Source organism: Eufriesea mexicana, unplaced genomic scaffold (genome assembly GCF_001483705.2).
Source record: "Eufriesea mexicana isolate 0111107269 unplaced genomic scaffold, ASM148370v2 scaffold1523, whole genome shotgun sequence".
NCBI classification, from domain to species: domain Eukaryota; kingdom Metazoa; phylum Arthropoda; class Insecta; order Hymenoptera; family Apidae; genus Eufriesea; species Eufriesea mexicana.
The window spans coordinates 800,671-823,933 of NW_016909723.1; the positions used below are offsets into that span (position 1 = coordinate 800,671).

The 23,263-nt window shown below is 42.7% G+C and overlaps 2 protein-coding genes across 2 annotated transcripts in view; one reads left to right on the forward strand and one right to left on the reverse strand.

Annotated features, from left to right (window-relative positions):
* Dop2R (dopamine D2-like receptor) overlaps positions 1 to 12,991 on the forward strand; it is a 98,925-nt gene extending 85,934 nt beyond the window's left edge. Inside the window, exons 3-9 of the mRNA XM_017901405.1 lie at positions 4,540 to 4,649; positions 5,967 to 6,219; positions 7,135 to 7,235; positions 10,195 to 10,389; positions 11,903 to 12,375; positions 12,443 to 12,744; positions 12,948 to 12,991. Coding sequence (XP_017756894.1) covers positions 4,540 to 4,649; positions 5,967 to 6,219; positions 7,135 to 7,235; positions 10,195 to 10,389; positions 11,903 to 12,375; positions 12,443 to 12,651 — 1,341 coding nt within the window. The 3' untranslated portion in view covers positions 12,652 to 12,744; positions 12,948 to 12,991. The remainder of the gene's footprint in view (positions 1 to 4,539; positions 4,650 to 5,966; positions 6,220 to 7,134; positions 7,236 to 10,194; positions 10,390 to 11,902; positions 12,376 to 12,442; positions 12,745 to 12,947) is intronic.
* Positions 12,992 to 16,914: 3,923 nt separating this feature from the next.
* LOC108548419 (uncharacterized) lies at positions 16,915 to 20,810 on the reverse strand. The gene is given in 9 exon segments (XM_017901336.1): positions 16,915 to 16,941; positions 17,573 to 17,718; positions 17,825 to 17,915; positions 17,918 to 17,994; positions 18,532 to 19,064; positions 19,278 to 19,441; positions 19,710 to 19,966; positions 20,132 to 20,681; positions 20,799 to 20,810. Coding segments are annotated over 9 exon segments (1,857 nt in total).
* Between the last annotated feature and the right edge of the window lie 2,453 nt (positions 20,811 to 23,263).

Here is a 23,263-nt window from a genome sequence, read left to right on the forward strand (position 1 = left end):
ATTTTAAACTAAACTTCGGTTTCCTAATGGTTGACCGATTTACTATCCATTGACCTGTATTAGAATCCTCGAAATCTCCGGATCAATTGCCGATTAATATACGTTCGACTAATTCTAATTTATTTATATATTCGACTGAAATCTAAACACCGAACCACTTTATTGTCCACTAAACGACCCGTTACCCGTTATTCCGTTTTAGACTTCGAATGCATTCGATCATTATAAATATGTATGTATATCGAAGAGACATAACAAAGCTCCGAATTCGTTTACGTGGCCGAAATTAATTGTAAATAAAGTTTCAATCGGTAATCGCGAATACGCTATGTTTGACGTACATATACCAGTATATCCTGTATACTGCAACCTTTCGTTACCGATTGAAATTGGTGGCGATTTAAATAATTCCTTTGATAGAATACCTTTGCTACAAACTTGTTCGAAATCTACTCGTTATATTCTCCTAATTATCCCATAGAGAGATGCTCGATCATAATCCTCGACCCTCGGTCGCAAAGGCAAGCAAACGGCAAAAAGATAATAATCGACCGAGTACGATTGACAGCATATAATTGTCTTTACCAGCTTTCCCCAGCGTCCCTCGTTAAGGTCGCTGGAATAATGTAAGGTTGAATGGTTCGCCTTCCCTTGGTTTCTAATTATAGCACTCCATGCACTAGCTATAAATGTCGTGATTATGTACGTATCGCGAAGAGGCTTACACATCATCGACCGGAACTGTCGCTTTACCTTGGCCTTTCCTGCATTCGCTCAGGATATCACCGGGCTCCAGGAATTTCGTTTAACTCCGACAAAGGGATTCATCGTTGATGTCGAAAATCAAGATACAATGGTGCAACGGTGCTCGTTTTAATGCTTGGCTAGTGTGTCGTATATCAAAGAAGCAGCGGAACGAACGTTAAAACGTGCCACGCCCTTGTTACACGTATAGTTGCTTCAGACAAGCACGTAACGTCGCGATTAAGCAGTAGTTGAAATACTACGACAGATATCGTCATGGCCAGTACTTTGCAATTCGGTCAATTTCACGCGATAACGCGCGCATCGCCTGCTATACCGTTCTTTCCGTGATTTTTCAAACAGCGTGCATATTAGTAGCCTAAGTAGCCGGTCACGCGGTGCTTATTTATTCGACGCATTCGCGATTAATTATATGGTATAGTTGGCGTAGCGGAAAGTAGCTCCTCCAACAAGTTGGCGCGCGTCTATTTAGAAAGCGCGTCGACGTGAATCCCCTCTTGACAAGGGAGACGCGTTACCGAGCAACACGCAACAGAGTTATGGCTCATTTAACCCGCTGTTGGGGAGCTGTATGAAGGGCTTCGAATGCAAAGGTACGGTTAAAATAAAGCACCGGCTGGAAGATTTAAAACGCGATTCCTTCATATTTAGAAAGCTCGTATGCGTTATCTCTTATCGAGTGCTGCTTCTTGTTTTTCTTCGGAATTATTAGCGCCGGTTAAAAGCGCCAACCGAGGTCTACAAAGTAGATCTAGGTCTGGAACAACAGCTTTATCTATACTCACTCGTGCTCCGGTTATACCTAATTTAGAATAACGCCGCTTGCCACGGGTATCACACGTAGGCAATTTCGAAAATTTCTAGCCTCTGCGATTTCGTTAGCAAGACGGTAGGTCGTGTAATTATTTGTCAAAGAAAATTAGGGAACACGATAATAATCTGTAGTTTGCGGCTTAAAGGGGGCTTTAATCCAATGGGTAAAACGTGTTGGAACAAATTTTGCATATTTCGCGTTATAAGTAATAAGGATAACAGGGATAGGACAGCATGGCGCATACCGGATAACAAGGCTGGTTCAAAGCAGACACAGGACTGTAACTAGCGCTAGACGCGCGCACGTCGCTCTTAAATTACTTCGTCCTAAATACTTCATTGGCATTTTGGCCAAGGCTCAACTTCAGACAAAGACGCATTACAACGGTGCTTACCCGTATTCAGACCATGCTGGGATTTAGACTGTACCAGTCTTGTAATTAACGACGCGCCATCGTAAATCTACGCGATCAACTCGTTCTGTTCGAAATCTTTGTTGCTGATGTGCTCGAGCAAACGCGTGACAACAAGGCTCCAATTTCAAACAACCGACACGGCGAGTGTTTCCATTTTTCCTGCAGATGTAACTGTGATCCAATTGTTAAAAATTCAACTATTTTCGCTGTGCAAACAAAGAGAGGAAAAAAGTTGCTTTTGTGTTTCTATGAAAATTCAATGGAATTTGCGAAACTTTTTACCATGTATTACCAAGTAGCCGTGCAAACAGCGTACTGCAGAAGCCGTTTTCGGGTTACATTCTAAAAAAATATTTACTTTATGTATGAACACTTCCTTTTTATAGCTGAAAGGATAAAACCTTTTCCTCTTACTTCTTTCGTGTATTACTGCCGTGCATAATTTTTAAACGTGTGGCGTGCGATCGTTAAGTTAATGAGAAGAACAGCAAAAACGCGGAGGCTAGTTTTCCTCGCTCAATGTTCCAAGCGTTCGTTAACTTTACGGATCACCACCACTTTAATATTTTTATGCTTTTCTTTCTCGCCATGCTTATCTTCAGCCTTGCTGCTCGAGTTTCCTTTGAGAGTCTAAAATGGCAGCGTTATAATATTTAATAATATCTCGAATGAAATGAATAGACAGATAGGAAGAAGTTTGCAAAATAAAAATAAGGGGGATTGTTAATCGAATGCGGTAATAATAAATGCGAAATGTCCGTAGATTTGCTTGATTTTTCAACAGGGTTATACGCAAAGATTAACCAATCCTGCAAGTATCGTATGCGATCCTGAGTGAACTTTCACCCCTTATCCCTACGAGTGACAGGTTTCGATCGGTTGGTGTTGAACTACGGACAAAGTTGCCGATGTTAAAACGTAACACGATGCACGTTAATTATATACGACCGATGGTGTATATAATGGTGTATACGTACATTTCGTAAAATTTTAACGTAGCTGCAATCATCGAGCAAACTACAAGGAAATGCGTCGGTAATTACCAAAGTTTAACGAAATATGTTATACTTCTCGTATTTCAATTATAATGAGTACGTGGGAAACAAAGCTGCGTGTATCTCTAGTTTGGTTATTCGTATTTATTTGATACGAGTGTTCCCACATGCAAATTTTTCACAATTTTATCTCGTTCAATTTACGTTTTTGGGATATTTTCTTGGCAGTTATAACGGTATGTTCCGCTTCGAAATAATTTACATCGGAGCGAATTTACGCCCCGGGATGTTTAAACGAGTATCGTAGAAAGTGTATACTAAAATATGATAGTACCGGATACCGAATCGAATATTGATCGTTGATTATTAATGAAAAAGGGTGGAAAAGCAACAATGTACCACACGCGACCCGTATATTTCCATGATGTAACAGTGTCATAAAGTGTCGATAGACGGTCGTGTTACGCTCTGGTTACACGTATGCAAAATATAGCAGTTCGATCAATATGATGGTGAACTACGAGCTACGCAACTTAATGCTATTTCCTAAAGCCTCTACAAGTGATCACGTTCGTGCTGGAGAATGTGATAGATAACGAGGCGGATTCAGCGGCTTACGATTTATCCCGAGACTTCCCTGTGCACGAGTCTGCAAATGAAATCTTTAGCCCTCGACGTTTGGCCCATGCATGTCTATGCATAAGTGCGACGAGGAGCTTTAGTTCGCGACAGAGGACCGAGCGGAAGGTCTTTGGATCGCCAACGTCATGTAGGAAAATTAAAAATAACCAAAGAAATATTTCGAATTATTCTTTGACGTATGCGCCCATTAGTGGTCACCAGTATCGAATAATTCGGCCGAAACGGGAATGCCTGCGGTTCCTGTGTATACTACGGGGAAATAATAACACGGAGAGGAAATTCAACGCTGTGAAATCCGGCGGTTTAACAGAAAATGGAGACAAGCGTATACGCATAGCCGGCGGTGATAGGCGCGTTTCGACCATGCCCGATTTCGTACTCGAGGCACGGTAGTTCCAAATAAATCACGGAACTGGCTTCGCTCATTGTAGATGCGCTCGATTGCAGAGCGCAGGTCGACCGCGAGCATGGCTGCGCTTTCGAGAATAAAAAGACGGACCACAAAGCGAGAGCATAAAGAAGAAGAGATCGAGTACGGTGGATAAAATGCAAAAGAGGAGAAATAAAACTTGTCTCTCGATTTGAACGAAAAATAGTAAAAAATTTGCAAAAAAGGCATCGTAATAAAAAACGAATCGGTAATACGTAGTAAAAATGTCGAACGTTCGTTTGATGCTTTAGCCCTAGCGTTTAGGTACCGGAAAGGCTTACAACTTCGGTCACCCAGTTCGGTACACGTACAAGAGCCATTTGCTCGCGTGTTTGTCCGCTTCAATGAAATGCTCGGTGAATCGAAGATCGCTAATTTACATGGAAACAATAGCCAGCCATAGAGCAATGAAAACTAATTCGACTGGCACGATTCGCGGTGAGCTTTAATCTTCACAGTTTGTTCGTTCGTTTTCCAGGTAAACGGATCGTGGAGTCTGCCTGGCTTTGTCTGCGACTTTTACATCGCAATGGACGTCACGTGCAGCACCAGTTCCATCTTCAATCTCGTAGCAATCTCGATAGACAGGTGAGAGCTTTTTTTCTCCAGAGAAGAAGGACAGACACGATTGTACCTGATTCTTCTAACCCTTACGAAACCCACGATCGATTTTCGACCTTTTGTCAGCATTAAACCTTCGCTTCATCGTGCCCAAGCAATCGAACGAATCGTAAATCGTGCGTTTAGATCCAACTAATTTTCGAAACATCGGGTATCGTACTTTCACGAAAATAGAGTTGAACGTAGCAAATTGTACCACGGGATTGTTGTTTCGAGGTAAAGGAAAAACTTGCTCGCGTTGCTATTGTTTCGCTTCGTTGCAAAAAGATTACGTGGCACCGATTGCCGAAAAAAGACAACGAAAGTCGCGAAAAAGCGAGCAGCTGATTTAACCGGTTTACGTGACAGGGGTAACAGAGTAAATACGGAGAAAAAGAGGTCCAAGTTTCTTCCGTGATGCTCGAATGAGTTCGACGTGAAAAGGGGAAACACTATTTGCGTAAGTCAAATTTCGTCAAGATCTCGAGGTATAACATAAATCGCTAAATCGAAAGAGAACTGGAAACAATCGAGAGCTCGAAGTTTTCATTGCCCTGAAAAATTCCTATAACATGCGTACAATTGAAATACAACAGAGTACAACGTGACGGAGTAGCGTTCGCTTTTTACCGACACGAGACCGGAAATGAATAAACCCGAGCAATTTTGCAAAGTTACGAATAATTTATAGAATTTCCTAGATATCGAGGCCCCGGATCACTACGAATTACGTTTCTCTCGTTTTTCCTGTCGCCTATCTGAAATTGCGATAAAAGGTTAAAGCATAAATTCCGATCGTACAGAGCGAAAATAATTTTGCGACGACGTGCTCTAAGGAGTCTAGGTAGAAACGCGTTCGTTCCGAAGTGGTGCAGCCAAATGACTAATGCCGACTCTACTCGCGTTTGCACGTTAAAATACGTATGTCGCAAGGGGAAAAAATCGCTGCACTCTATTAAAGATTTTCCAACGATTTCTTCAAAGTGACAAAATTCGAATCCGACCGAGGCATCGTTTGCAAGCGCAAGCAGTAATTTAACCATTCGATTGATCGATGCTTCCTTTCGACTATATATTCCACGCGACCAATCCCGTGTCGTTGCGAAAAGGCGCGAGCTTTTAGAAAGCGTAGTACGTGATATACGATTATCCTGACAAATATACAACAGCGGGAATAGAAATAGTAAATTGGACAAGGCAGACGAACGGATGCAAGGTGCTAGTGAATCCACGTTGATTTGCGGTAACGTAATGCCCATCAAGCAGAGGACACAGTACGATACGTGAAATGAATTTGAATTGCAGATACATAGCAGTGACCCAGCCGATAAAGTACGCCAAGCACAAGAACAATAGAAGAGTGTGGTTGACGATACTGTTGGTCTGGGCGATATCTGCCGCGATCGGCAGCCCGATTGTTCTCGGCTTGAATAACACCCCCGACCGAATACCGGACCAATGCCTCTTCTACAATGCAGACTTTATCATCTACTCGAGTCTATCCAGCTTCTATATACCTTGCATCATCATGGTGTTTCTCTACTATAATATATTCAAGGTAAGAATTATCGACAACCGATTTAGGCAACCGAGCAAAGAGAATACCGAAAATCGATGTTGCCGTTAAGTAAGCAGACGTCGTGTCTGCATAAAGGTTAAACGCGGAAATGTTTATTTGGACGATTAAACCGTAACCTATAATATTGTCATGCGTACCAAGTAAAATTTAGCAAATTACGTAGATATAATTTTAACGCCATATGGAACAAAGTGTCCCGCAGATATGCTGGCTTTTGCGATTACGTTGCGGTTAATCATAAATACGCCTGCTTTGCTATTCTACGCTGTCTGGAATACACAAACAATTTTGTTTGCATGGTCGCTTTTACTCGTTACGATATTAATTTCCGATGACGTGAAATATCACGATAATGATCGCGACATGGAACAGGTTTGAAATTCGGTATATTATAATTACCGTTATTTCGCGCGTTCGAATTAAAAATCGCATCGGGTCACGGAGAATTTTCATTTCCATTGAAACGAGAAACGAGAAGGAGAATGAGAATGCTATTTACATTGGACTGAAAAGAATCGTCCGACCATTTCTCGTGATGCGGCACAATGTGCGACGTAAAGGTGCAACGCGAAGAGTCAACGTCCGAGAAAGGAAACGATATGCTTCGGAGCATGGACGTAAAGAGCGAAATACCCTGTGTCTGCACCTTCCAGGCTACATCGACCAGTAACAAACGAAATTTTCTAATATACGCGTGTTACGATACTCCATATGAGCGTAGGAAGCGTTTTTCCCACAAAACTGTCGCGATAAATCTCGTTGTTCTGATATGTATAGTTGATAACAGGTGTCATGTGTTATCTGTCGCGCATGCCATAGGAAGATTTATTTCACGCGTTTGTTGCCGGGTCCCTGATTTATCTTGAAACGGCCATTTCAATTTACCATTTCCAGGCACTGCGAAACAGGGCGAGGAAAGCGAGGGCCAATAGAAAGCCTAACTTGGGCGACATAAAACCGGGCAGCATAATCGAGAACATCGCGCATACGCGCAGGTAAGCCGACACTCTTGCTTCGACCGAAAACGTTGGCATTCTTCACGAGTATACGAAGAATTTTCTAGGAATTCCATTCGAACCGACGCTGGTTAAGGGAGAAAATGGATGTGAATTCTTTTGTTAAATTTCTGAGATTAGCAAGAAATTATAACCGTGTTATACGAAAGCGTAAAGCATTTTCATCGTTTGCAATGTTAATTAACGCAAAAGCGAAGAAATTTTGTGAATAAATAGTTGATCAAGTTCGATGTCGTTATCGTGTTTGAATTCGTGAAAAAAAAAAAAAAAAAAAAAAGAAAAGAAAATCGAGGAAGAATCGGAGCCGATACTTCGTTGATAGTCGGTAGAATTTCCGTGGCATGTATTTCACTTGCATGTATCACTGTGTTGCATGCTATGTTGTTCATGGAGATAAGGGTCGTGGTTGCGGTTCAATAATTCATACTTGTACTCGCAACCACGTCCTTGCCGATTTGTAAAGTGTCTCGTATATGCGCGTTGCACGAACGCGTGATTGCGAATAACAAAAAGTCCTGAACGTAAATAAGAATTCCTATTGGAGAAGAGGAAGTTATCGTATTAATAGACGAAGGATCGATTGTATCGAATCAGTGTCACTTTTCAACGACACGTTCACGGCAGAAGCAAAATATGTCTATCGGCAGATTGTTGTTAACGTCTCGCACGATGAGTGGATTACAGTTCGATGGGTAGTTCGATGTGTAGTTTTTCTCGGCGAGGCTCGGACGTGACGAATCGATATTCAATTTCTACCATCTCGCGCGCCAAAAGATCAAAGACGGTTGTTTAAACAGGATAAATGTCGCAGGGTAATTCGTTGCGGAACGTCTGGTAACTTTGCGCCGCGCCGCATGTCGTAACTTTGCGACCAGCAAAGACGAACTGCCTTCATTTCGAATGTGTCGCCTGCTGTTCGAGCGAGTCATTTTTTTCAATTTTCCCGCGGATATCTCTCGCATTCCAACGAGACGATTTCTCAGGAAGTTTGGCATGCTGCTGGTGAGAACATGTCGCTCGAAGAGGAAAGACGGCGGAGGAAAGAAAGAGAGAGAGTGAAAGAGAGAAAGCTAAGGCGTAGTTAAGCCTAGAGCATCTCCGTATAATACGCTTTTCTCGCGCGCAGGCTTCATTTCCGTTGTCCCGGGGTCGGTGTACTTGTCTTGAATAGCCAACAACTTCGCCTCGATTTAATTGCCGGCTTTTGTACTCGCCCCTTCCTAAGTGTCGTACATTTGTTCATCGATGAGAACCGTACAGAAGGAACCGTTGTCTTCCTTTGCCAGCGGACTGAAAGGCACGTAGTCTTGTTTGCCGGTGAAGATGATTTAATACCTACTTCACCGTTTTTCCTTTACTTCGGAAGGAGAATGCTGGAGTGGGATCCATCTTCCGAACGAGTGGCGGAAGATCGCGACTTAACTTCTGCTCCCGCTTCAACTTACACACTTTCGACTATGCTTCATGGCTATTACGGATGTACAGTTGCTCGCCGATGAAGCGGGTGAAAATACGACGGATTTCCAAGTCGAACGTTTCGAATCGATCGGATTAAAAAAGTTTTAATCCGCATAAGGAGTGCTGTGTATATGTATACATATATCCGAACGCAACTAGGTAGGTAATTCCAATGGTATTAACGATGGCCTTTCGGTTGCCTAATTATTATTTATAGGTCCCTTCCAGGTTCCCGTGGTTACGTAGCACCATGTATAAACGCACCATCGATAAATTAGACTTAAATGTTCATAGCAACGGTCACAATTTTGCTACACGACCATCTCTTTCCCCTTGGGTCCTATGGATTCGACATAATCTCGGGCCTGCGTCATTTTCCCTGAATTCCTACCCTTTCTCCGCATTACCTCGTATATATCTATATGGAATCTATATATTTGACCTTAGTATCCCGTATACACCTTTGACAAATCGTATCCAACACTGCTAATACACTCTACGCTCACTCGTTATCACTGATTGGAAGGCAAAAAGCAAAAGTCACTTTCCTATTTTTAATCTCTGCACCGAAACGAGTTCCGTTTGGTTAGCAGACCGGGGAAATCGACTCGATCGTACCGTAAAATTTGGCTTTTTCGGTAAATATAGCAAAACGCGAAAACTTTCGAATTCGTTTGGTTGTTGTTTCGGTGGAATTTCGAAGAATGGACTGCAACGTTAATTGTTTTCGAAGGGTTGCGGCGAGCGTGTACTTATGGACGAAAGTTCGAGAGAACGAGTATCGCGAAGTTGGAGCCAAGTATCGTTTAGATGGACCTAATACGAATATCGAGCCATTCGCTGATACAGCCGGTAACGAAATCGAAATCGGATAACGTAATCCGATTATTCGGGGTACGCGTCCGGTTGCGAATGTCCATATTATCCGTATAGCACGACGATCGAATTTCCTGCATAATTTATACATGTATCCAAGCACGAAATTATTCGACGACGTCAGCTCGTAACTAAGCGCGCGTTGCGTTAGCTATAATACACGCTAGGTTAGAAGGCACTCGTAACTCGTTTCGAATCGTACCGCAAGATTGAACGGATAAACGTCTGCGGCAAAAGTAATTCTAAATTGCTCTCCTTCGATAATTGTATTACCGTTCCGATCGATCGAAAGCGGGCCAGTTGAAATATCAAAGGTTCGAGCTTTTTCCTCGTCGGAAAAGAATTACTTTCCAACTTTCATTTTTGCTGAAACGCAGCCCAGGATCCCTGTGAATCGCGAAGGGTACATTCAACGAAGTAAAAGCTAGGTTCTTTGTTCGTGGCAAAGTTCCGAACGAAGTCGCGAGCGCAAGCGTAGTCGCTTTGTGCATGATAGATTAACTTTTCCCCTTTGCCGGATTAACGCCGCGCGTCGCCGAGGAATACTAAAAGCATGCTAAGTGTAGAAGCTTTTTTTTAGAGGCTTTTGACTAAGATCACGTAGTGGGTATTCTGTGGCAAGGTTTGCGGAGACGGCGCTGGGAGCAGCGGCTCTCGTGGCTCCTGGCATGGAAGAACCGACGAACACCGCGTCTGGAAGCAACGAAGACGAGGACGAGACACCCCTTGATCCTGTCGTGGTCATCTCCAACGATAAGAGCACCGAGTTTTTTTTGGCCACTGTCGTCGAGGAAGCAGCGTAAGAATCCAATAAACTTTTCGATCGCTCGCGCGAGACGAACGTTCGCGTCTTTTCCGGAAACTTTGTTCTTTAGCAGTTTCGCTTCTCTACTCCCCCGGCACAACTTCTGATTAACGAATCTCACCGCGCGATAAACTGCGGCAAAAACGTACAACGCGAGGCAAAATGCTGCATAAATACCCCGAGAATGTAGTAAAAGGAATACGACGACCGATAGTCGAGGACCGACTTTCCTCGACGAAGCCATGCCAAAATGTGGGCAATGAAAGTTTCCGCGGCAAATTAACGAGACTAAAAACAATGGTGCAAGAATAAAGCAGAAGCAGGCTAAAATCAATTAGCATTCAAAACCACCGGCGTACAACGAACAAAGGTGGAATACTATTTTCCTGTTCATCGGAGGAAATGACTTTTCGGTTACTCGGGAAGACGAGGGTCGATCTAAAGTTCCATCTTAATTGGTTAGATTTTCGAAGTAAGATAGCATGGTCTCCTATTTGGCACTGTTTTATGTACGAGTGCCGTCTTCCTTTCAAAATTCCTCGAGCCACCGACTAATTGCACTTTATCTTCCATTAAACGAGATAGACGACCGTCTAGAAGAAGGTTAGGCGGTATAAGAAGGCAAGTAAATCGTATTTTCCGTGTAAGAGTCGGATGAAAGGAAGCTTGAATCTTTTACATTGCCTACGAGTCGATAATTCATTGGCGTAAAGAATTACTCGCCGACACATTCGATAAAAATAGGAACAAAACACCGATAAACTCGGTCCACTGTGAAATCGATTCGTTTGTTTGTGGAGTGTCCACTGGTCCAGCAAGTTGGAGTGGTAACCGTATTGATTAAACGCGGAAGATGTGGTCTCGATCGATACCTTCGTTTGCGGTAACGAAACGTAAGTGAGAAGGGAAAAAAATTGGACAATCGGGATGGACACAATGGAATAGATGGTAACGAATAGAGAGGAAGAGAGGTAGGTGATTCGATTCCTATATATTTACGCGTACCTATACCTATAGTCCAGATTTTCGAATCCCGTCTAAAGATTAAAGCACAATAGTCGCTCCACGACAATTCGTTGCGCGATAATAATCCTGAAATAAGCCGACTAATCGTAAGACCGACCTGTATGATCCCCAAGCGTGGGAACCGCGCTTCGTGTGCCGATGTCTTTGAGACTAATCGCCGAGGGCGATTGAATCCACGAGCTAGCATGTTTAATTACACAAATAGCTTTGTTGATCGTACGCGTGGTAGCGCGAGGAGCGAGTTAATCCACGATCGCGCGCATTGTTCGACCGTTCGAACGTTCGGAACAAAACGCCATTACGTAGAGTAGCGGGGTGGTAATTCCTCCTGCACGTCGCGCGCGCATTTTCACCTTCGCGCGAACGTTCGTCCCCATGATCGTGGTGCAAGAAACACTTATGCTCGTAGGTGCAGAGTCGCCAGCCGTGACTGGTTATGCTAAAACTGTTCGTAGGAATGCTACTGATACTCGAATTGCAGTTGTCGTTTCAGCGCAGTGGCTCAAGCTCAGCTGGGTGGAACGCAGAACGCCAGAAAGGATTCTGGGTATGACGGTGCTGCGAGCAGCACGGTGATTCACGAACCGCTAGAAACGAATTCCAGTCCCAGCCCGAATCCACGAATCACCTCGGCTCCGTCGTCGTCCACTTCTTCGTCGCCACCACCGAAGGGTGCAACGACGAGCCAAGGCTCGCAACCGAAGAAGAACGGCGGTGAAACGAACAAGCAGGAATTAAAGAGGCTCAAGAGCGCCGGTTCCCTCCTTCCGCTTCAACTTGGACGGACGCCAAGCGTCTTGTCTGGTTCGTCCACGTGTAAGAAGGACAAGAAAAATGCCGTTTCAGGATCCCGATTCACGATATACAAAGCCAATAAGGCGAGCAAGAAGAAACGGGAAAAAAGTTCGGCGAAGAAAGAGCGTAAAGCCACGAAAACGTTGGCGATAGTATTGGGTATGTCCGTTCGATTGTTTCTCGTTTCCGTCATCCCGACGAAAGCGAAATCAATTTTTCCTTTCAGGTGTCTTTCTCATCTGTTGGCTGCCGTTCTTTACCTGCAACATCATGGACGCGATATGCACGAAGCTGACAGCGACCTGTCAGCCGGGTGTCACAGCTTTCATCGTGACATCTTGGCTAGGCTACATGAACAGCTTCGTGAATCCCGTGATTTACACTGTGTTCAATCCCGAGTTTCGCAAAGCCTTCCACAAACTGGTCAGCTTCTAGACGAATCGCTTCATTTAAACTCGCGTTTATCTTGAAAGGAGGAACAACGAGACATTGGACAATCGAACAGCTCAACATTTGTTCCGGCTAAAGGTATTTATCGTGTTTGCAGATTTCTTTCGTAGTCTGTGCTTTGTCTTTTATAGGTAAGAGTTGAAAAAATCGATAACTTCCCACGACTCGTCGCACTGCGAGTCGCGAGATGGTTATCGTGCATCATAGAGAGATCGAATCAAAGCTTTTTACGTGTAACAACGGGATTATATCGCGCACTTTTTGCCTCTGTTCTTTATCAGAAATGCGGATCATCGTTAATACACTCGACTATCATCCATCCGCCAAGCGGCATCGTACGAGTTCTCGACGATGCGAAACCGGAGGCAACGTGAATCAATGTTAAAGCTGAATTACTAAATAAATATTTATGGTAACGATAAGTAGTCGAATAAATGATAGATGAAATATGTTGGACGAGCGTCACGGTGTTAGACGCGCAACGGTCTGGTTAACGCGTCGAACGCGTTGAAAATCGCGAGCCATCGCTTCGAATGATTAGCTCAGTAAATAACGAAACCCTAGGAGGAGAGGAAGAGAATCGCAGCAGGTAAAGCGCTAAAGCGATAAACATCGGGTCAGAACGTGGAATCGATGGAAGGTGTGTTTGACGAGCAAGAACACATTACACGTATATATGTATATACGTATATATACCTTGTTGGATATTAAATATACCGTGGCAGTATTATCGTAGCTCGTAAGGTGTAGCGACAGTTTTTCGCTCAAAGCAGAAGAAACGAAGCGTCAGTTCTACGACAAACTGTTACATGTTCCGTACACTCGCGCGTTGCAGTCTAACCCCGCGTCTTTGTACTATGTACGACTATTCGAGAGAAACACCGTCTTCTTCGTATCGTTTCGTCATTCTATCGTCATTCCGTTTGTCGTTCCAGCGTGTACGGAAACCAAAGAACGAGCTTCCGAAATTCTCGCGTCGCGAACCACGCGAACGAATTTTATGAAAATTTTATAAACATACGGTGAACACGAAAAGTTATGGAAAAATTTTCGAGGATCGTGTTTCTCGATTCTCCAAAATTTATTCACGCGGAGAAGCAAAAGGAATCGAGTTAGTCTGTCGAACGTGTCCGATGCATACCGTGCCATGTCTACTCTCCAAGTTCTTTTAACGTTTAACTCTTCTCACGATAGGCAACTGACATATTTCCCAAATATACGGTTTATTTGTCCAGCTACTCGGATTTACAATTCGCGTGATATCCCAATCGAGAGGGAGAGAGAGATCCATCTTTTCATGCGCCGCCTTTTCTCCGACTTCTTCTACTTCCACCCTTTCTTCGAGACGAATTCCCATGAAACGTATATTGAAATTATATACTCGTTTACTTTCTATCGATCATTTCCACGTTACGATGCCATTTGTCTTACCTCTAATCGAGATATTCGTATTGTCTTTGGCGCGTTAACTGCATCGAACGTTCGCGTTCAACTACAGGAAAACAAAAGTCGATAGGACGAAGACGTAAAGATAACATTGTACGCTGATGACGCGTTCGACAGAGTATCGAAGCCGAAACAAACGGGAGATGCACGAAGAACACCTGTATCGGTTCCGCCGCGTGTTCCATATCCGCGAACATTTATAAAGTTTCCGGCGTCCAAATTTTCAAACATATCAATACAAGTACGAAGCATGATACCTAACTGTATACTGGCATCCGAGACGCGCTTATCGAGCATGTGTATGTGTGTTAGATGGGTCGCGCGAACCGAAAAGCAGCAAACACCGGCGAACGTTAAACGTTACCGAGGAGAACACTTGTTTCGCGTGACCCGCGAAATCCTGCAATAACATCTACAATCAAAGCTTTTTACTCTATGAGTTCTACGAATACGTCGTATCGCGTAACCTTAAGCTTCCAATGTATATTTGTACATAACTAGTAGGAACTAACGAATTACTCGAAATGTGCAATCGGTTGTAAAGCGATGCGCGTCCATATGTACGCGATCGCCTGCTAAGATCTAGGTACACCGCAATTACTAAACATTAGGGATATCGATAGTCTGTATCGCTAAGTGCTAGGCGAACCTTTAGGGAAACTTTTCTCGATGAATTGTGATAAAGCTGGGTTTCGTTACGTACCTATTTGCGTTTTACCTGCTAACCCGTTTCCAGATTAAATTCTCCCGATGATTTATGGCCGCTTCGAATCGTTGGCGATCCGACGTGTCTATCCTTCAAAAGTTTTTCCTCGCTCGGTAAACCGATCGTAATCGACCGAGGGAAAATAAGTGTGTGTCAAAGCGCAGTACCGCTTTCGATTTGCACGAATCTCTTCATTCGCGTAACTTTCAAACTTAAGTCCCTTAAAGCGGCAGCTACGTAAATTCGTTTCGTTATAGCAAATTCTCGCTGACCGACCGGGAACTTTATGCCCTTTTATAACCCCGCGTGGAACTTTTCGCCCCGTTAATTCAGCCGGCGACATTTTAAACGCGTCCCGATTCGTGACAGATCGTGCCACGTGCCATTTTATGCCACCGCGAGATAAAGGAACTTCCTAGGTTCCAGAACAGTCGGTGAATTATTAATTCGCAAAGTTCCCGTCCCTGGATCTCGGTCGTTAATGACAGGCTAACAGCGAGAACTTTGACTCAGCGATCTCCGGATACCTGAAAACCATTCGCAGTATTTTTTCGCTCGCGTGGGAATTCTCGAAACGAGCGACGACCAAAGCTTTTTCTTTAGGCACTCTGCGATCAACCGTAAAAACAGGGAAAAGAAAAACTCAGCCAAAGCAAAAATCAACAAGCCTAGCAGTTTGTTTTAAGGTAACGCACTTGAAAATGCATTATAAAGTTTCTTACAGTCCTGCTAAGATCGCTGTATTTTTCTAACCCGATACATTCCCTTCTCTGTATATAAATATGTATGTACACGATACACGTACGCGACACAATGTATCTGTATTGTATCGAGAGAATCTGAGGGTAGCGCTGTACATCTGTGTAAATATATATCTAATCGACGAAGAACGCGAGCGTATACGAATGACTGTGAGAGACACGACGAAGTTTCCGGGGATTCTAATCGAGCGTGAATCACGGAAATTCTCGAGGACGCGTAAGGGGCCGGTTTCTACCTCCTCGAGCGGCCAGACCCGGGAAACACGCGCGAAACAAATACAAGCAAACAAAGTGGAATGTCTAAGTAGTGTCCATCGAAGAGAGTGTGCCGCTTTGGTGCGAGAGAATTACGTTTTTCCTATGAATTTCTTAATCACTACGAATGGTCTATACAGGGCATAGATGTAAGAGACAAATCTTTAATTTGCCGAGACTAGTTATAAGCGAGACGAATCAAATGGAAAACAAATGAATATCTAAAACGCTGTATGTACCGATGGCAATACCTATACATATTCACACGCGAAAGAAACACACGGGACACATACACGATTAATCAGAGATACGACAAATCGAACATACGGACACTTGTCAAAATTAATAAAAATATAGTATAAATTAACACCGACTATTCATTTCGCTTCGTTCCGAAAGTTCGTGCTCTGGGAGGGAAGAAAGAATGCAAGAGGTAAGTGCCAAGAGGTTAAATTGATTCTGTTATCTTTCCGGTGTAGGAAACTGGCTGGCCTGCACGTTCTTAGAGAAGAATAGGAGCCGAAAAGCCGGATATATTCTCGCGGTATTTGTTCGAGACGAGTGGGTATGAACGTCGGCCAAATTCAATCTGCAACGAAATCGTTTCGTGTCGACTTTTACGAATATCCTTGAAATAGGAAGCGCCTTGTCCTCGAGAAAAAATATAGGACGGTAATATTTGGAACGACCTACCTGAGAAAATACGATATGTCAAATGATGTCAATAATGACACGGACAACGCGTCATGTGCTAATAGTATTATGTCAGATTCAATATTGGATGACGATAACAAGGATGAAATAGGCAATGAATAAAAGGCAAGGAATCGGTAAACCAAAGACAAAAATGGATCAAGAAGAAGTTACACGCTACTCCTGATTTAGTCTTGCGATTTCTCGTAACAAATATTTATTTCTATCATACCAGTAAATTAAACTATAGACGGATAATATTTACGACATACTACTATCAAACATATTTCCGTATAATCTAGAGTTTCTTGAACTTTGGCAGTTTGCTAAAATACTTTAAAACGCTATAGGTAAGCATGCATTTCCAGTTACAATTATCTTCTATGTTTACCACAGGTGTTGTTCGTATCCAGCCTGTAATAAGAACATATTCTTTTCTCAAATTTGCGATTAAATACAGAGGTGCTGAACCATTAGCGCATTCACGGTGGCACGGGATAAATTAGTTTGGAATTTTAAGAAGATTAGAAAAAAGAAATCGCTCTATTAAAATGCAGTACGCTGGATTGACTTAACGTCGACTTACAGTGACTTAAAATTTCTACCAAGTATATTCAGCGGATAACAACCAAGTTTCATCGTGAATACCTAAGTCGTGTTACAAGTACAGTATTTGAAACAAAATACGTTTTTGCATGCTGATGGGAAAATTTTCTTGCAAAACGAGCCGCCGAACTCGCACGCAGCAACTTTCCCGATACGTGCAACATGCAAGTTAGAATGTACCCGTTCCGTCAGAAGAGGTTTACCACCTTCTCGAGCTTCATACTGTATAAAGTAACAGGTGCAAGTAAATCCGCGCAGAAAGAAAAATCTAACACCGCAAACAAGATAGAAGTTCCATACGGGCAAAGGAATACCATAAACATATAAACAGGAATACCATAGCTAAACGGTGAGGTGTTAGCGATGGTACTGGAAACCATCTCCCTTGCGGACATTCACCTACTTGCGAACACCGCGTAATTATTCGTGGAATATTTACCTTAGAAAACGTAGGAAAATGGTGTCGCGATAATTCCGGCATATTTAAGCCCAATTTTGCGATCCCAAGGTTTGTAGATCGTGGTACAGGATTTGTCGGACGCATGTACTCTAACCCTCCATAGTCACCCAGCTGGAACTGCAGTCCTGCACATAACGGCACGCGTTTCGTGGGTTAGTCGGTCGGAAGAAAAGCGGAAATATCGCGGGATCCGTGATGTGGCAGCCGCGTAATTGCGTATGATCGATATACCTGTGAAATACGATTGACTCCTCGTCGGTTCAAATTGTCGCATCTGTCCTACATGTTGGAAATTCTGGTCAAAGTTCAAACTTGATATGCACCAGCAGGTAAACTGTTGAACACGTTCGCGACCTGGCTACCCGCTACGCTCGAGGCCAACCCGGAAGATAAAGTTGTGCCTGAAGTAAGAACACGAAAACCTTGGAGGAGCAACCAGTTATTCGATCGACGAGGATTTTCTGAGAGAACGGATACGCGGCACGTGTTTCCAGCATAATACGTTTTGTATCGCGCTCGTAAAAGGAACCGCTTCGAATTTAACACCTCCTTGCGGTTTTAACGGTGAGTATTAACTTTGCGAATACGGCTTGTTAATCTTAAATTTGTCAAACCGATAGCGGCACGGTAAGGAGGAAGCGAAGAGATAGGAATAGATCCTGCGTGCGGATGGTTTTCTCAGTGATAAAAAGAAATCCATCGAAATTGAAATGATGGAATTTTAAGAATTATAACTGGCTCGAGGAAAGAGCATCGAGCAGAAAGTGGGATTCCCGATAAAGTTGACCACGTCTCGGCTCTTTCGCACTAGGACTTGGCAATAAAAGAGGTAAGAGATTAAATTTCTCTTAACGACCAAGGCCCTGGGGCGGAATTTCTCTCGACCATCGACGAACGATTTGATCTGAACTTTATCGATTCGTATGAAGGAGCCATACCTAACGGAAGACCAGGGGACATGGACGCGTCCTGAGCCATGAAAGCAGACATTCTTGGTAGCGTTATTGGTAGGTAGTTTATGGTCTGCATTGGCCGGGAAACCGCTGACAAAGTTGCAATCGGTACACTTGGCAGTGCCATTTTCGGTCTCTCGACTACCGAGGCTAATGGAAGATGATTCGCAGTTTCCGATAGAGAAGATGGTAGGTAATGTAAACCATGATTCGATTCTTGCTGCAGCAGATAGTTCCACAGAGAACTCTGCAAATTGTTCTTCAACGCAGCCTTTGATTCTTCTGGAAGTACGTAATTCATTACCGTGCCGTAGATCTTGTTGTTCAAACTGTTGTTTAACGCATCTGGCAGTGGTTGCAGTAATATCTGTTCGTTGTTTTTGATAGCGTCTTTCGCCTTCTGCGACAGCATATAACCGAACAACGGCTGCTGGAGCTTGTTCTTTAAACCGCTTGAGAGATAATAAGACGTCGGTGAGATGAATCTAGCCGTTTGAAATTCAATTGGTGATCCTATGCTATAAGAGAAACAGAAACGAAGCACGCGCAATTCAGAACAGCGAATACTAATTTAATCGTGTAGAGTGTACGTTGATACGCTGTTCCGTGGAACACAATGTTCTAATAACGTTAGTATCAGCGGTGCATCTTGAAAATGGTATACGAAGGTGAAGAAGGACAGGTCACAATCGATCAAGCAAGTAACGAGTTCTGACAGTGCCATTACGTACTGTCGTCCGAAGGATATGATCGGAGATTCCGTGGTCATGACAGGCAAGCTAGCTTCGGTAGTAGGCGAATGAGCCAAGTTCGAAGACTGCTTCGTAGTGACCGGAGTGGTTGGTATCGTAGAAATTGCTGGCATGGATACGCTAGTGGTAGCGGCGTCAGGCAGCTGAAAGCAATTACTAACTTTTATTGAACCTTTTAAGATTCGCGGTCGTTGCTTGGCTTGTACGAACTCGGTTCGAAAGTTGTAAAAAGGTTACGGTACAGGTTGATTAAAACTTGTTCAAGAATCAGATCGAAGAAATTTCACGCCACGCTTAAAGTCCATTTATCATTGTACCAAAGAAACAACGAATGTTAGAAAATGGTAACGGAGCGTCGGTAGAATTGAATACGACCTTGTGATGTACGAAAAGCACCTATATTTCGCTCACCGTATCGGATTTCACGGTTGGCATTGTCGCCGTATACGAGACCTTCGACGAAGCCATTTTCGGCTCGGAAGTTGCAGACGTATGAACTTGGGAGATAGCCGGAGCGACGGAGGAGGCAGTAGACTGTTGCGATGGTTTGTGGGTAGTTGTCGGAACCATCGACGGTGTCATCGTCGTGAATGCTTCCTCGTTGAACGGCAGAGCGTTCTCGTACGGTGAAATGGGTAGCACAGGCGCATAACCGAGACCATGGTTTCCTGGATACCGAAGAAATGCTTTCTTAGAGCTATACTAGCTTCTCCCTCGACTCGTTCCAAAGCTTTCCAAACTTCGCATGTTACAATTTATTTCAAGGCACACAAAGGAGACTCTCGATGAACGATGTCTACTCTTGATTACCTTCTCTTGATCAAGGTGCTTACCGTGCTTCAAATACTCTGCATCTCTACCCAATGAACCGACCTGTTGCTGTCCCAATTGTCCCTTGTAAAAGTTAATCGGTTTATCGTACAAATCCGTAAATCGAACATCGTCACGGAAGGATTGTCGATAGGACGAATGTCGATCGTCTAACATTTGATGCCGAAACGGGTAGCCGTTTCGGTAAACTGCTGGATCCTCGTTTCGCTGATTCCTGTACGCAGAGATCGGAGACTGCCCGTGGAAATCCGGGGCATCCCTGTTGCCAAAAAATGACAGATTTTTCCGAGCTGCATACTCTCGCAACAACATTTGATCCCTGACAGACAACTGCTCCGGGTGAGCAAATGTGTCCTGCCGATGAGGTCGATAATGGTAAGGTTTGTACGGCTGCGTTTTAAACGATTGCTCCCGAAACGGATGGTGCCGCTCGTGAAAAGGTAAATGCCCATGAACTCGTTGATAAGGTGGGAAATCTACAGTCGATATTACACTGTTTCTTCTTCCATTCTTGTATGCGGTGACAACCACCGCCATCAACGCGATTACGATCTGAGAATAAATGAATTCTTAGACAGACGAGCCCCGGTATCGATTTATCTTCGTTACTATCACTGACGAAATTCTTAATAAACTGCGACTAAACGTTAAGAAGAACAGACGACTCACCAGCTTCTTCATTTGATTTTCTTTTCTAAACGCTTCGGACAGTGAGAAAGAAATTGTAAAATCACTGGCAAAGATAGTCTGCAGTCGATCACTCCCATAAACTTTCTTATATAGTTACAAAGCGAGAGAAAAACTGTCTCTCGCATCTTTTCTACTCGTCTCGATTTTATGCGTCTTCCACTTCGGATACAAAACTGGATCTGCTAGATCATGTACCTCGCCTTTCACTTTCTGTGACAGGTTCATTGCCAGACATACAATATCTCTGATGTATTCTTCTGCATATAAGGACAAGTCAAGTACTTTGGAGTGAAAAGTTCTATTTTTATACACGATTCTCTACAGGTAGGTACCATCTTATTTCAGCGTGTCATTTATTTACTAACGACTTAAAATCTAAACGAGTTACTCGTTTCAATAACGAAGTAACAAAGTATCGTTGTTACTTTTTCTTTGAATTTCCAAATTAGCAGCAGCTTATAAATGCTGCAAAAAATTTAATTTCTTAGCGATAACGTAACTTTTCTTAGTAATTGCTGCGTCGATTCATTTTTTTTTTTAACTATTCGACCTTCGAGAAGAAATTTGGAACGAGTGGGGTTACAATCGAGGAATATACGAGTATTGTAAGGTTTGTAAGAAGAATCATAAACGGTGTAAAAGCGTACGCCCGTGGACTTTTAAAGAGGTAATAGAGATGGTGATAAAAATTGTATGTCAACCACACTAATGTACGGGAAAGCCACTTTTCGTATAGACTGTCGATAACTTAAACGATAATTGTTCGGTTTACTTAGTTGATTAGTAAAATTGGCTGCAATTATACGAAATACGATGCAAATGTGAAATGTTTATACGATCAATGAATAATGAGTTACATTAGCTCCAAATACATAAGTAAAGTTATATACTACGATTAATTCAGGAATTTTGAGCACGAACTGTTAAATATTTATTGTTCCATAATAGCTGGGCACTTTCGGCGTGAACGGGCTGCAAAACTGATAACAAGAAATAGCAAACGTGTCAGTGAAAATTATCCAGGAAGACATTGTTTGCACGCTAAATATTTGTCGCAAGAATTCCATGCAGTTTTGCGGACAGAATTCATTAACGAGTTAGTATAAATCGTTATAAACGAGCAAACTGTTACGGTATATTAAGGAATACTATTTACAGAAATGTAAATTGCGAAGGGTAGATAAACGATGTACTTATTTACCACGTTAGCAAAACCTCTTAAGATCTTTGCATTTCCTTAACGCTAAGGTTGCAAAGCATAAATTTGTCAGGATTTTATTGGATGAGAAACAATTTCTCTTATCTTTGACAGCCAAGCTTCGATCATAATTAGCAAATATTGCTTCCGAACGTACGATCGATCTTACTGTCTAAAACTTTTCTGCCACTTTTTTCCGAACTCTGGAAACTGTTTGATTAAAAGCCGAGTGAAAATTCTCAAACTCAACCGGTAAATTAAGCACAGTAATCGTGCACGAATATCAAAGAAACATTATGCAAAAGAGTTTGAACATTAGACAAAGATCATTCGAAATCTATACTAATGAAATTACGATGTAGTGTTTAGTAAATACAGTTTAAATCGGAGAATAGGGACAGCTATGCTTTTCATAGCACTGTAAATCATGACGGAAAGAATGAAAAGAAAGAAGTCGTCAATCTTGTTACTAGAACTTTCACGCCAAATAAACGTAGTAGAACCAGACGTAACAGGGGAAAAAATTGTAAATTTTATTAGCAGGTCAACGTAGCTGTCTGGCGTAAATTGCGATTTGCGAACCACCTAATTGGACGTTTTGATCGCGGACAAAATTGGTCGGTGCATCCATTGTCGTCCACGAGAAAGTCTTTTTATTGTTACAGACGCGTATTGTGCCTGTTAATTAACGATCGATACTGTCACAACGTGCAATTAAACCTAACTAACCATAGCCATCTTTGAAAAACCAATATTCAGCTTAATAGTAATATCAGCTACTAAAAATCTATCATATTGATTCTCTCGGCTCTTCTCAGTCTGTTTCAGTATCGTTCTATTACAAGGTGAAAAGCTTCAGCAACTCGTTTCAATTGGATATGTATTCTGACATATTCGAATAACATAGACACTCCGGAAGAAAAGTATATCTATTGCCTTTCCTTGTTTCTCTTTGTTTGACATATTTCAAGCCTTTTCTCATTTATTCTAATAACACGATAAACACAGGAGGTAATTGATATAGCTACGTTACAAATCCACTCTTCTGCTATTCGATATCTTGGTATTCCGGTGCAGTGCCACGTATGCTCCATTAATTTTTGAAAAATCGATATTTTTCTCCATTGAAATTTTGGACCTCGTTTTATAAAATAAAGTATAGAACCAGCCAACATCTCACTACATACGATTTTCCTAGCTCCTTGGTATGCTTTCATGTCCTGCAGCATAGATGCAAATTTCCCTA